The sequence below is a fragment of the Salvelinus alpinus genome, chromosome 8 (genome assembly GCF_045679555.1).
Source record: "Salvelinus alpinus chromosome 8, SLU_Salpinus.1, whole genome shotgun sequence".
Lineage (NCBI taxonomy): Eukaryota > Metazoa > Chordata > Actinopteri > Salmoniformes > Salmonidae > Salvelinus > Salvelinus alpinus.
In genome coordinates this window covers 67,904,270-67,917,854 of record NC_092093.1, presented here as the reverse complement: position 1 = coordinate 67,917,854, position 13,585 = coordinate 67,904,270, and the positions used below count along the sequence as shown (strand labels likewise).

Genomic DNA, 13,585 nt, shown 5'->3' with positions numbered 1-13,585 from the left:
TCAAACAAACACATGACAATCATATTTCAACCCGCCAGGCTCGACACAAAACTCAGAAATAACGATATAATTCATGCCTTACCTTTGAAGATCTTCTTCTGTGGGCACTCCAATATGTCCCATAAACATCACAAATGGTATTTTTGTTCGATTAATTCCGTCGTTATATCCCCAAAATGTCCATTTATTTGGCATGTTTGATTCAGAAAAACACCGGTTCCAAATCGCCCAACATGTCTACAAATGATCTAATAAATTGTAATCTTGGTTCAAACAACTTTCCTAATCCAACTTTAGGTATTTTCAAACGTAAATAATCGATACAATTTAAGACGGGATAAACTGTGTTCAATAGAGGATAAAATGAAAGTGGAGCGAGCGCCAGGTCGTGCGCCTCAAACTAAAGAGTCCACTTGGCTATACTCCCAGAAAGGAAAGGGTTACTTCTTCACTACTCAAAGGAAAAACATCAACCAATTTCTAAAGTCTGTTGACATCTAGTGGAAGCAAAAGGAACTGCAAGCATATTTCTATTAAAACGGGCTTGCCATAGAAAACTAATGGAAAAAAGATTGACCTAAAAAAAAAAAATCCTGGATGGACTGTGCTCGGGGTTTTGCCTGCCAAATCAGTTCTGTAATACTCACAGACATTATTCAAACAGTTTTAGAAACTTCAGAGTGTTTTCTATCAAAATCAACGAATAATATGCATATCCTAGCTTCTGGGTCTGAGTAGCAGGCAGTTTACTTTGGGCACGCTTTTCATCCGGACGTGAAAATACCGCCCCCTAGCCAAGAGAGGTTAACCCACTTTGTAGAGCAAACATTTTGCAGGGGGACATGCCCCCGCACCCCCTTAGCTGTCAAGTATCCACATTATTGAAAATAGTTACGATTTTTAGGAACACAATGTTTTTAGTATCATAAGTATCATAAGCTCCTAAATTATCAGGATTATTTCACTGTCATTATTTGGTATGTGTCTTAACTCCTACAAAACCATTCAATCGATATACAAACTACTCCAGGAAGGGGAGAGATCAGGATTTGTGACCCAAAGCTCAACAAACTATAGCTGATGAAACAGGTTGGTGGAAGAATCTTGTGCCAAACTTTTAATGGACCAGCAGCTGTTCATGGACCATACCAAAGCCAGGAACAGAGAACTGGTCCTTATCCCTAGCGCACTGTCCCATCTTAGGCCTGCCAAACCGACCCCTGGGTCCCTTAGCCTGATCAGCGATTTCTCCCCTTGCTCCACTGGTAGCCTTGATCAAACAAGCTGTTTGGGCCTAAACACTCTAAAGTGCTAGTCTTGTGTTCAGCATTGTTGAGAGTATGCCTCCAATAACACAATAATATTACATGCTCCACTACCAAATTTCTACTTTGCATTTTGCGTGACACTTGATTGACACTTTACCTGTGAACACACGCCTTGACTCTCTGTTTTCAAATTGAGAAAGGAATACCCTCAGTAAAATGTGTTCAGGGTGACATGTTCCCTCTCTCTCCTGGTCGCCTTCTACGTGGCTATGTGATTAATGCCTGTATGTCTGACGGGTTCTTTCTTCCAGGTGGTTGAGCTGAAGCCGGGAGGGAAGGACATCCCTGTGTCCACGGCCAACAGGATAGCATACATCCATTTAGTGGCTGATTACCGACTCAACAAACAGATCAGGCCCCACTGCCTGGCCTTCAGACAGGGCCTGGCCAACGTGGTAAACCTGGAGTGGCTGCGCATGTTTGACCAGCAGGAGATCCAGGTAACTTGGATTTTCACTAGGTTGGCAAAATTCTGGCAACTTTCCCAAAATTCCCAGGATTACTGGAAATTGCCTGAATTTTGCAACTCTATTCACATTACTTGCACACATAAAGATACATTTCTAATTATTCTTCATCAATCTTTGCTTTCCCACTACAGGTTTTGATATCTGGAGCTCATGTGCCCATTTGCCTTGACGACCTGAAGACGTTTACAAACTACTCAGGTATGATCGCATTATGGATGGTTTATAAAACTTTATTGCAAGAAACTAAAACTACTTAGGCTCAGTCATAATAGTGAAAATGATATCTAAGTGATACTCAGTTACTAGTAGTAGGAGTAACTGCTTTTGTCATTTAATGTGTTGACCACCCCTCATCACTGTCAAATGCTCCCTAAAACACTTAAGCGAGCAGGCCTTTCTAATCGACCTGGCCCGGGTATCCTGGAACGATATTGACCTCTTTCCGTCAGTAGAGGACCTCTGGCAGTCTCTATGGGGGTGTCACAGGGTTCAATTCTCGGGCCGACTCTCTTCTCTGTTTACATCAATGATGTCGCTCTTGCTGCTGGTGATTCTCTGATCCACCTCTACGCAGACAACACCATTCTGTATACTTCTGGCCCTTCTTTGGACACTGTGTTAACCTGTCTAGGATGAGAGTGCCGCTAGCGGCACTCCCCCCCCCACCCCCACTGAAAAACCAGTGCCGCGAAATTCAAAAACAATATTTTTTTAAAATATTTAACTTTCACACATTAAAGTCCAATACAGCTAATGAAAGACACAGATCTTGTGAATCCAGTCAACATGTCCGATTTTTAAAATGTTTTACAGGGAAGACACAATATGTAAAGATGTACATCTATTACCTAAAAACACATTAGCATAATCCACCATCTTTTATTTGTCCACCAACACCAGTAGCTATCACCAATTCGGCTAAACTAAGATATTTATAGCCCCTAACCAAGAAAAAAACTCATCAGATGACAGTCTGATAACATATTTATGGTATGGGATAGGTTTTGTTAGAAAAAAGTGCATATTTCAGGTAGATGGCATAGGTTACAATTGCACCCACCGTCACAAATGGAATAGAAAAACTACTTAGAGCAACGTGTTTACCTACTTACTAATCATCAAACATTTCGTAAAAATACACAGCATACACGAATCGAAAGACACAGATCCTGTGAATACAGACAATATTTCAGATTTTCTAAGTGTCTTACAGCGAAAACACAATAAATCGTTATATTAGCATAGCACATAGCACATAGCAGCCCAGCATTGATTCTAGCCAAAGTGAGCGATAAAAGTAAACATCGCCAAAATATATTAATTTTTTCACTAACCTTCTCAGAATTCTTCAGATGACACTCCTGTAACATCATATTACACAATCCATATAGAGTTTGATCGAAAATGTTTATATTTAGCCACCAAAATCATGGTTAGACAATGTGAAATGTAGCTCAGCTGGTCAGAAAATGTCTGTGCGCCACTTAGACAGTGATCTACTCTTATACATAAATACTCATAAACGTGACTAAAAAATATAGGGTGGACAGGGATTGATAGACAATTTAATTCTTAATACAATCGCGGAATTACATTTTTTAAATTATCCTTACTTTTCAATACAGCTTGCGCCAAGCGAAGCTACGTCAAAAAACATGGCGTCCTAAGCCACTAACATTTTTCGACAGAAACACGATTTATCATAATAAAAATGTCCTACTTTGAGCTGTTCTTCCATCAGTATCTTGGGCAAAGGATCCTTTCTTGGGTCCAATCGTCTTTTGGTGGAAAGCTGTCCTCTTGCCATGTGGAAATGCCAACTGCGTTCGGGATGAACTGGAAGCGTGCCCAGCAATTCACAGCGTTTCAGAAATAAATGTCCCAAAATCGCACTAAACGGATATAAATTGCTATAAAACGCTTTAAATTAACTACCTTATGATGTTTTTAACTCCCATAACGAGTAGAAACATGACCAGAGTAATATTACTCCCTCCACTAATGCTTGGAACAGGTGCGGGTCGGTGTCCTCTAGGCGCATGACGCAGCTCCAAAAGAGTGACTAGCCTCAGGGTTTTTTAATTTATAGTGCCTGTGAACGCGCAATCGACCCCATTCAAATCGTCATCACGTAAAGACATCCAGGGGAAGACGTAAGCAGTGTCCGTATAGTCATAGCAATAACAGTGCCCTTTTAACTGACTCCAGAACAGTGGCCAAAATTTCTGAAATCTGACTCCATGTCAGGGAAATTGCTGTAGAATGGGCTCTGTTCCACTTAGAGACAAAATTTCAACTCCTATAGAAACTATAGACTGTTTTCTATCCAATAATAATAATAATATGCATATTGTACGATCAAGAACTTTGTGGGAAGCCGTTTCAAAAATTACACGATTAGCATAAATAGTCACAACAGCGCCCCCATCCTAAACAGGTTAACTAACCTCCAGACGAGCTTCAATGCCATACAACTCTCCTTCCGTGGCCTCCAACTGCTCTTAAATGCAAGTAAAACTAAATGCATGCTCTTCAACCGATCGCTGCCCGCACCTGCCCGTCCGTCCAGCATCACTACTCTGGATGGTTCTGACTTAGAATATGTGGACAACTACAAATACCTAGGTGTCTGGTTAGACCGTAAACTCTCCTTCCAGACTCACATTAAGCATCTCCAATCCAAAATGAAATCTAGAATCGGCTTCCTATTTTGCAACAAAGCCTCATTCACCCATGCTGCCAAACATACCCTCGTAAAACTGATTATCCTGCCGATCCTTGACTTCGGCGATGTCATTTACAAAATAGCCTCCAACACTCTACTCAGCAAATTGGATGCAGTCTATCACAGTGCCATCCATTTTGTCACCAATGCCCCATATACTACCCACCACTGCGACCTGTATGCTCTCGTTGGCTGGCCCTCGCTTCATATTCGTCGTCAAACCCACTGGCTCCAGGTCATCTATAAGTCTTTGCTAGGTAAAGCCCCGCCTTATCTCAGCTTACTGGTCACCATAGCAGCACCCACCCGTAGCACGCGCTCCAGCAGTTATATTTCACTGGTCACCACCAAAGCCAATTCCCCCTTTGGCCGCCTTTCCTTCCAGTTCTCTGCTGCCAATGACTGGAACGAACTGCAAAAATCACTGAAGCTGGAGACTCATATCTCCCTCACTAACTTTAAGCACCAGCTGTCAGAGCAGCTCACAGATCACTGCACCTGTACATAACCCATCTGTAAATAGCCCATCCAACTACCTCATTCCTATACTGTTATTTATTTATTTTTCTCCTTTGCACCCCAGTATCTCTACTTGGACATTCATCTTCTGCACATCTCACTCCAGTGTTTTTAATTGCTATATTGTAATTATTTCGCCACTATGGCCTATTTATTGCCTTACCTCCCTTATTCTACCTCATTTGCACACACTGTATATAGACTTTCTATTGTATTATTGACTGTATGTTTGTTTATTCCATGTGTAACTATGTGTTGTTTTTGTCGCACTGCTTTGCTTTATCTTGGCCAGGTCGCAGTTGTAAATGAGAACTTGTTCTCAACTGGCCTACCTGGTTAAATAAAGGTGAAATAAAAAAAACAGGAGGATTTCCATAGAGTTAACTGTCACGCTTTCCTGTCAACTTCATGGGCCAGGTGGCCTAGTCATGGGATACGGTTGCTCTCTAAAGAACAATGTGTGGTTCAATGGCATGTGTGGTGGTCGAGATGGTATGACTGGCATGACAACTACTTCTGTCTGCCAGTGGATTCATTTACTGTTTAAAAAAAAATATTGTCCTTTCTCTGTCCCTCTCTTCTCCAGGTGGTTACACTGCCACCCACCCTGTCATTACCATCTTCTGGGAGGTGGTAGAGAGCTTCACCGATGAAGAGAAACGCAAGCTGCTCAAGTTTGTCACCAGTTGCTCGCGGCCTCCTCTCCTGGGCTTCAAGGTGAGGGTTGACCAAAAGTTCACCATGTCAGTTTGTTCCTGCGCCCGTTTTATTTTCTACCCTCCGTCTGGTGTGGTTGATTTGTAGCCGGTGCTATCAGGGGTTTAACCAAACACTCTGGGTACCAAATGGCACCCTATTTCCTATCTAATGCACACATTGACCAAAAGTTGTGCACTATATAGGGAGCCGTTTGGGACGCAGCCCCAGACAAAGGCCAGCACTATGGAGTGTTCACTGTTCTAATGGGCATGTAATGAAAATACCTGTCCTGATGACACCCTCCGAGGAACATTTTCAAATTGGGCTTAGTGATAAGACTCCTAAGGCTCCCTGGTTCATGCTTCTTATCCTGCACTGTGGTTTACAGCCCTTCTCTGGAAGGGCTGTATTAGCACTGTTGGCTCGTGAGTAGTAGTGAAGTTAGTTTCACATTATTAATAATGATTTCCTCTTTCTTTAGTTGGGCACAGGGTATAACCCCAGAATGAATATACTAGTTTTTAATAGCCGACCCCAAAAACTAGCACCAAAACATTGCTGTAACATCATCGAAAACTGTTTGTTTCCAAAATGACTTCAGCCAAGAGCTGAAACCTGTGCTGAAATGGTGGAATTGCGTTTATCGGAATTACCATTATCGTGTCATCAGCCGTTTCACTTTCCTAATGACTTGATATATAGGGACACTAAAAGTGTAGGAATAAGAAAAGAGAGCAACGCTGAAAACCATTTGGACTTTTATATATACAGACCTTACTTAGGATAACCAGCTGTAATTGTCATATGATTGGTTTTATTACGGTTTGTTGCCGTCTTTAGTTAAGAATACTTAAGTACTCCCACAGTGGGGAGAGAGAAGAGGTGTACGGGTGGGAACACTCCTAAAAATCTCCCTTGGTGGCTTAGGAAGGAGGGCTGGAGAGCTCCCCCCTGTTTAATGAATTTGACATTGGGGAGTGTGTGGATGTGATGTCCTTGCCCTTCCCGGTTTCTTCCCCACTCCCGGTCTCCTCCTGATCTCCTCTCTGGGCCCGGAGAAGGGGCGATGATGGTGATTGGTAGGGTGGGGGGCGGGGAGCGGCCCCTGACCCTAACCCTGGGCCCGTGCCAGCCCAGCCTTAATTAGCTGCCGTAAACGTCCCGAAGATTCATTAGCGGAGAAATAGCTCTTTCACGAGAAGCCATTTAAAAAGATGATGGATAGCCTCTTTTTCCAGAATGATCGCTTCCATAATGACACTTTCTCAATAAGCAACGATAGTTTAATACGATAATTGTCCGAAAAATGGCGTCGTTACCGCCGAGCCACCCAGGAACCATTTAACTAGGCTGGTACAGGCGCTGAACCCCACGCCACGCTCCTGATCTTTAAATAGCTATAGAGAGCGGCTGGACGTTAGAAACAGAAAGGATGATTCCTGTGGATTCTGATGGAAACCGTCAATGGGTGCGCTCCAAATGGCACCTATTCCCTATATAGTGCACTACTTTTGACCAGGGACCATAGGAAAACCCATAGGGCTCTGGTCAAAAGTAGTGTACTATATAGGGAATAGAGTGCCATTTGGGATGCGGCCAGTGTCTTGGCCTTGATGATGTGAGTGGAGATGGCCTGGCCTCGTCACCAGAAAGCGTCATTTTATAAAGTGCCAGACTGGAAACATGAAATTACCATTTGCTACTCTTGCTCAGCATCCAAGTGTCACACTCGGTCTCCTTCAAACATAATAGCCTATTTTAATTGTATATCCACGCTTTTTTCACGGCTTATCACATTTATATCCTGATGTCGCTTGTAATGAATTATTTTGTCCAGAAAAAAAACTGTTGTATCACTACTGTTATGCCAATTGCGTGGTACATCAGTTGTATGAATTGAATGTATAAAGGGCCTCCGTGGCCCTCTGAACCTCTAGTTTGACACAGTTCTCCCTCCCCATCTCACCCATATTTCCAGGAACTGTACCCAGCTTTCTGCATCCATAACGGGGGGAATGACCTAGAGCGCCTGCCCACAGCTTCCACCTGCATGAACCTGCTTAAGCTGCCCGAGTTCTGCGACCAGCACCTGATGAGGAACAAGCTTCTGTACGCCATTGAGTCCTCCGCAGGCTTCGAGCTCAGCTGAGGGGGGACATCTGTGTCTTACTCCCTGCAACCACTGATTCAATTGACATGGACGGGCCAGAGAAGACTTCCTGTTGAGAGCGAGAGAACGAACATGATGAACTGATATCTCTCTTTGACTGTGTGTAGAACAGAAACGGGGGTGAAGGGATTGTCACCCAAGAGTGGGACGAGGGTAGAATGGAGGGGGGGGGGGGGGGAGGCGCAGAATGTTTTGGTTTTAAAGTAACTTACATGTGTATTCAAAATCCCCAAAAGAGCAGCAACAATAGAATCTCGAGGCTGTTTTTTTAAGACTTTGCGCAAAAGAAACAGACAAGATCTACTGTGAGTGTGTCCATGACCCTTCAGCAGAGTGCATTATGAAATAAACGACAATAACAATCGTGTTCACCAAAGATCGAACAGTGCTGTCTGAGGAGGAGAGAGGAACCGGCAATAAGAGGACAGAAATGGGGTGACACACAGGACTGCAGCACTCCTTACACCTCTGTCTCAAGGGCTTTGAGAGGGCCAGCTTGTCTGTTAGGGGCCTGTCCCTAATGGCATCCTATGGCCCTGGCCAAAAGTAGTGAACTATAAAGGGACTTGGGTGCCATTTAGGACACGTTTTCTACTAGAGGTAATATAAACTCACTTAGTTTTGTGATTACTGTAATGATTATTATTATTAATAGTAATTTCATAACATAAAAATGCAAATGCTTTGGGCAGGCTACTGTGTTGTTTTTCAAGGCAAAGAGACGAGTATTGCTAAGAGAGTGGACTATTGATTATGGAATATTTGTGAATATGTATATGTGTTTACACCACTCTTGTACGATTCCTTTAATCAGTATTTGTACAGGTTGCTTTTCTTGTGTTTTGAATGAAGGCCTCGTGTTCTCACACACATTAAAGTGAACCATCTATTCTACACTATGTGCCCTGGCTGCAGTGATTATCCACCTATGGAGCAACAGCTGTGGATGTGTCCCAAGTGGCACCCTATTCCCTAATTAGTGAATAAGGTGTCATTTGGGATGGACACTGTCAAGTTGATAAGGCTAGTGAAACCTGACTATCCATGTATCACCAGACTGGAAAAATTTGTCTCTGAATATGATTAAATATGTTTTTTTTTTGTTTTTTGCATTGAAGTCTATTTTTTGTTGCCAGGTTATTTACAGTGAAGAACCTGGACATAAAACAAGCTGCTTTGTGGGTAATTTACAGTGAAGGACCTGGGCATAAAACAAGGTGCTTTGTGGGGAAATCTCCAGCATTTTATTGCCCTCTGACATACAGTATAATGAAATAAACATCCAGTTAAGAAACACAGAGCGGAAACTATTCTAAGATTATGGGGCTTAGTCATAAATCTGCCTGAGTCCTGATGCAGTTGGGTTGATGGGATTTTTTATTTATTATCCCTCTGGACCATTTCCATCCATTCCTCCTCTCTAGTTTGTGTCCCAAATGGCACCCTATTACCTATATAGTGCTCTACTTTTGACCTATAGAGCTCTAGTAGTAGTGCCATTTGGGATGCAACCCTGGAATAGCCAACCAATGCCTCTTCCCGAACTCAAATCCCATGCATCCAACAGGCCAGGGGGGAACTCAAAGCAGTTTGGGTCTTAAAAAGATAACTTCTCAAACAGGAATGAGGGATTCATATGAATTAGAGATATTTATTTAGGGAATTGGCCTATCTGGATAGAGCCAAATTGAAACGTTTCTTACAGAAGTGTGAAAAGAATATGCATAACCATGGTAACAATTGAAAGGAAACAGTTTGGATATCATGGGGAAATTATTAGCCTAAAGGTGAGTAGGCCTACACAACGGTTCACGTGACAAGACCGAAATGTGCACAGTTCCTAACCTAAGCAATTTCAATGCACTTTTATGAATCAAAGAAGTCTCCAACTATAAGGTAATTTTCTTTACTAGCTGTGCCTCGAGGAACTAGAGCAAGCACACTTGTAGGCTAGTTGTTTCATTTGAAACATAACCCTGCATTCCCGCCATCACACAATTAGCGTTTACGCAATCCAAAAAGGTCCATTGTTAATCGCAATTTGGGTCAGGTGGGCATGATTTGAAATCTTGTTCTATTGCCAACATTGACTAGCTAAATGATAAAATACGATTTACAGCGTTAGACTTTCACAAGGCAATTCAGAGAAACGGATCGTAATTTTGGTGCGCATAGAAAAGAGTTAGGAGTGCATTCAGGTGCGTGTGGTCCACCGAATTTTCTTCACAATAAACAAAGTCTCATTCTGTCCAGAACAACCCAGGGTATGACGCCATGTCATGTTGTAACTACATCAAACATGAGGATCATAAACGTTGACACTGTATATGACATGAGCTTCATGATTTGGAAATGTTGCTGTAAATAATGTGTTCTCAGTCAATTTACCTGTTAAATAAGGGTAAAAAAAAAGGATTTGGAAATGTTAAGTGCACATTTGGCTGACATCAAAGCGGTAGGCTATTTATTATTGGTTCATCAACGTCTCATCTTTCAAAATACATGGAGTAATTTAAAATGTACAGCATTTTCCTCCGTCGGGCAAAACAAAAATGTGCTAAAGTCGGAGAATCGTTGCTGAATGATGACATTGATATTCATCTAGGGGGATATACGCTGCACCGGCTAGATAGAACAATACACTCCGGTAAAACGAGGGGGGGGCGGTCTGTGCATATTTGTAAACAACAGCTGGTGCACGAAATATAAAGAAGTCTCTAGATTTTGCTCGCCTGAAGTAGAGTATCTTATGATAAACTGCAGACCACACTATTTGCTAAGAGAGTTTTCATCAATACTTTTCGTGGCTGTTTATTTACCACCACAGACGTAAGCTGGCACTAAGACCGCACTCAGTCGGCTGTATAATGATATAAGCAAATCGGAAACCGCTCAACCAGAGGCGGGGCTCCTAGTGGCCGGAGACTTTAATGCAGGGAAACTTAAATCAGTTATACCTAATTTCTATCATTTACATTACATTTCATTTAAGTCATTTAGCAGACGCTCTTATCCAGAGCGACTTACAACCAGAGGGATACAAATTCAAGATCACCTGTAACTCTGACCACAATTCTATCCTCCTGATTCCTGGTTACAATCAAGAATTAAAGCAGGAAGCACTAGTGACTCGGTCAGATGAAGCAGATGCTAAACTACAGGACTGTTTTGCTATCACAGACTGGAAAATGTTTCCCGGGATTCTTCCCGATGGCATTGAGGAGTACACCACATCAGTCACTGGCTTTATCAATAAGTGCATTGAGAACGTCGTCCCCACAGTGACTGTACGTACATACCCCAACCAGAAGCCATGGATTACAGGCAACATTCGCACTGAGCTAAAGGGTAGAGCTGCTGCTTTCAAGGTGTGGGACTCTAACCCGGAAGCTTATAAGAAATCCTGTAATGCCCTCTGACGAACCATCAAACAGGCAAAGCGCCAATACAGGGCTAATATTGAATCGTACTACACCGGCTCCGACGCTCGTCTTATGTGGCAGGGCTTGCAAACTATTACAGACTACAAAGGGAAGCACAGCCGCGAGCTGCCCAGTGACACGAGTCTACTAGACGAGCTAAATAACTTCTATGCTCGCTTCGAGGCAAGCAACACTGAGGCATTCATGAGAGCATCAGCTGTTCCGGACAACTGTGTGATCACGCTCTCCGTAGCCGACATGAGTAAGACCTTTAAACAGGTCAGCATTCACAAGGCCACGGAGCCAGACGGATTACCAGGACGTGTGCTGCGGGCATGTGCTGACCAACTGGCAGGTGTCTTCACTGACATTTTCAACATGTCCCTGATTGAGTCTGTAATGCCAACATGTTTCAAGCAGACCACCATAGTCCCTGTGCCCAAGAACACTAAGGCAACCTGCCTAAATGACTACAGACCCGTAGCACTCACGTCCGTAGCCTTGAAGTGCTTTGAAAGGCTGGTAATGGCTCACATCAACACCAGTATCCCAGAAACCCTAGACCCACTCCAATGTGCATACCGCCCAAACAGATCCACAGATGATGCAATCTCTATTTTACTCCACACTGTCCTTTCCCACCTGGACAACAGGAACACCTACATGAGAATGCTATTCATTGACTACAGCTCAACGTTCAACACCATAGTACCCTCAAAGCTCATCACTAAGCTAAGGATTCTGGGACTAAACACCTCCCTCTGCAACTGGACTTCCTGACGGGCCGCCCCCCAGGTGTCGAAGGTAGGTAGCAACACATCTGCCACGCTGATCTCCAACACTGGAGCCCCTCAGGGGTGCGTGCTCAGTCCCCTCCTGTACTCCCTGTTCACCCATAACTGCGTGGCCAGGCAAGACTCCAACACCATCATTAAGTTTGCAGACGACACAACAGTGGTAGGCCCGATCACAGACAACGACGAGACAGCCTATAGGGAGGAGGTCAGAGACCTGGCTGGGTAGTGCCAGAATAACAACCTATCCCTCAACATAAACAAGACTAAGGAATGATTGTTGACTACAGAAAAAGGAGGACTGAGCATGCCCCCATTCTCATCAACGGGGCTGTAGTGGAGCAGGATGAGAGCTTCAAGTTCCTTGGTGTCCACATCACCAACAAACTAGAATGGTCCAAACACCCCAAGACAGTCGTGAAGAGGGCACGACAAAGCCTCTTCCCCCTCAGGAAACTAAAATGATTTGTCATGGGTCTTCAGATCCTCATAAGGTTCTACAGCTGCAACATCGAGAGCATCCTGACTGGTTGCATCACTGCCTGGTACGGCAACTGCTCGGCCTCCGACCGCAAGGCACTACAGAGGGTAGTGCGTACAGCCCAGTACATCACTGGGACTAAGCTGCCTGCCATCCAGGACCTCTACAGCAGGCGGTGTCAGAGGAAGGCCCTAAAAATTGTCAAAGACCCCAGCCACCCCAGTCATAGACTGTTCTCTCTACTACCACATGGAAAGCTGTACCGGAGCGCCAAGTCTAGAACCAAAAGGCTTCTCAACCATTTCTACCCCCAAGCCATAAGACTCCTGAACAGGTAATCAAATGGCTACCGGGACTATTTGCATTGTGTGTCCCCCCTAACCCCTCTTATGCTACTGCTACTCTCTGTATATCATATATGCATAGTCACTTTAACCATACCTACATGTACATACTACCTCAATTGGCCGACTAACCGGTGCCTGTATATAGCCTCGCTACTGTTATTTTTCACTGTCTTTTTTACTGTTGTTTTCATTTATCTATTTTTCACCAAATACTTTTTTTTACTTAAAAATTGCACTGTTGGTTAGAGCCTGTAAATAAGCATTTCCCTGTAATGTCTGTTGTATTCGGCGCACGTGACAAAAACTTTGATTTGATTTTCAACGCGGTATTAGCTCATGCGTATAACAACGTCATCGGGTCTCACGCTTGTCTCGCGCTGAACTGCGCATGTGCATGTGTAACAGTATAACTTTAGTACGTCCCCTCGCCCCGACCCGGGCGCGAACCAGGGACCCTCTGCACACATCAACAACTGACACCCACGAAGCGTCGTTACCCATCGCTCCACAAAAGCCACGGCCCTTGCAGAGCAAGGGGCAACACTACTTATAGGTTTCAGAGCAAGTGACGTAACTGATTGAAACGCTACTAGCGCGTACCCGCTAACTAGCTAGCCATTTCACATCCGT

The 13,585-nt window shown here is 43.7% G+C and overlaps 1 protein-coding gene across 1 annotated transcript in view; it reads left to right on the top strand.

Moving 5' to 3' along the window:
* Positions 1-8,805, top strand: part of LOC139583572 (ubiquitin-protein ligase E3C-like) — a 41,496-nt gene extending 32,691 nt beyond the window's left edge. The window contains exons 21-24 of the mRNA XM_071414803.1: positions 1,580-1,768; positions 1,930-1,996; positions 5,629-5,759; positions 7,720-8,805. Of these exons, the coding sequence (XP_071270904.1) occupies positions 1,580-1,768; positions 1,930-1,996; positions 5,629-5,759; positions 7,720-7,890 (558 nt within the window). The 3' untranslated portion in view covers positions 7,891-8,805. The remainder of the gene's footprint in view (positions 1-1,579; positions 1,769-1,929; positions 1,997-5,628; positions 5,760-7,719) is intronic.
* The last annotated feature ends 4,780 nt before the right edge of the window (positions 8,806-13,585 follow it).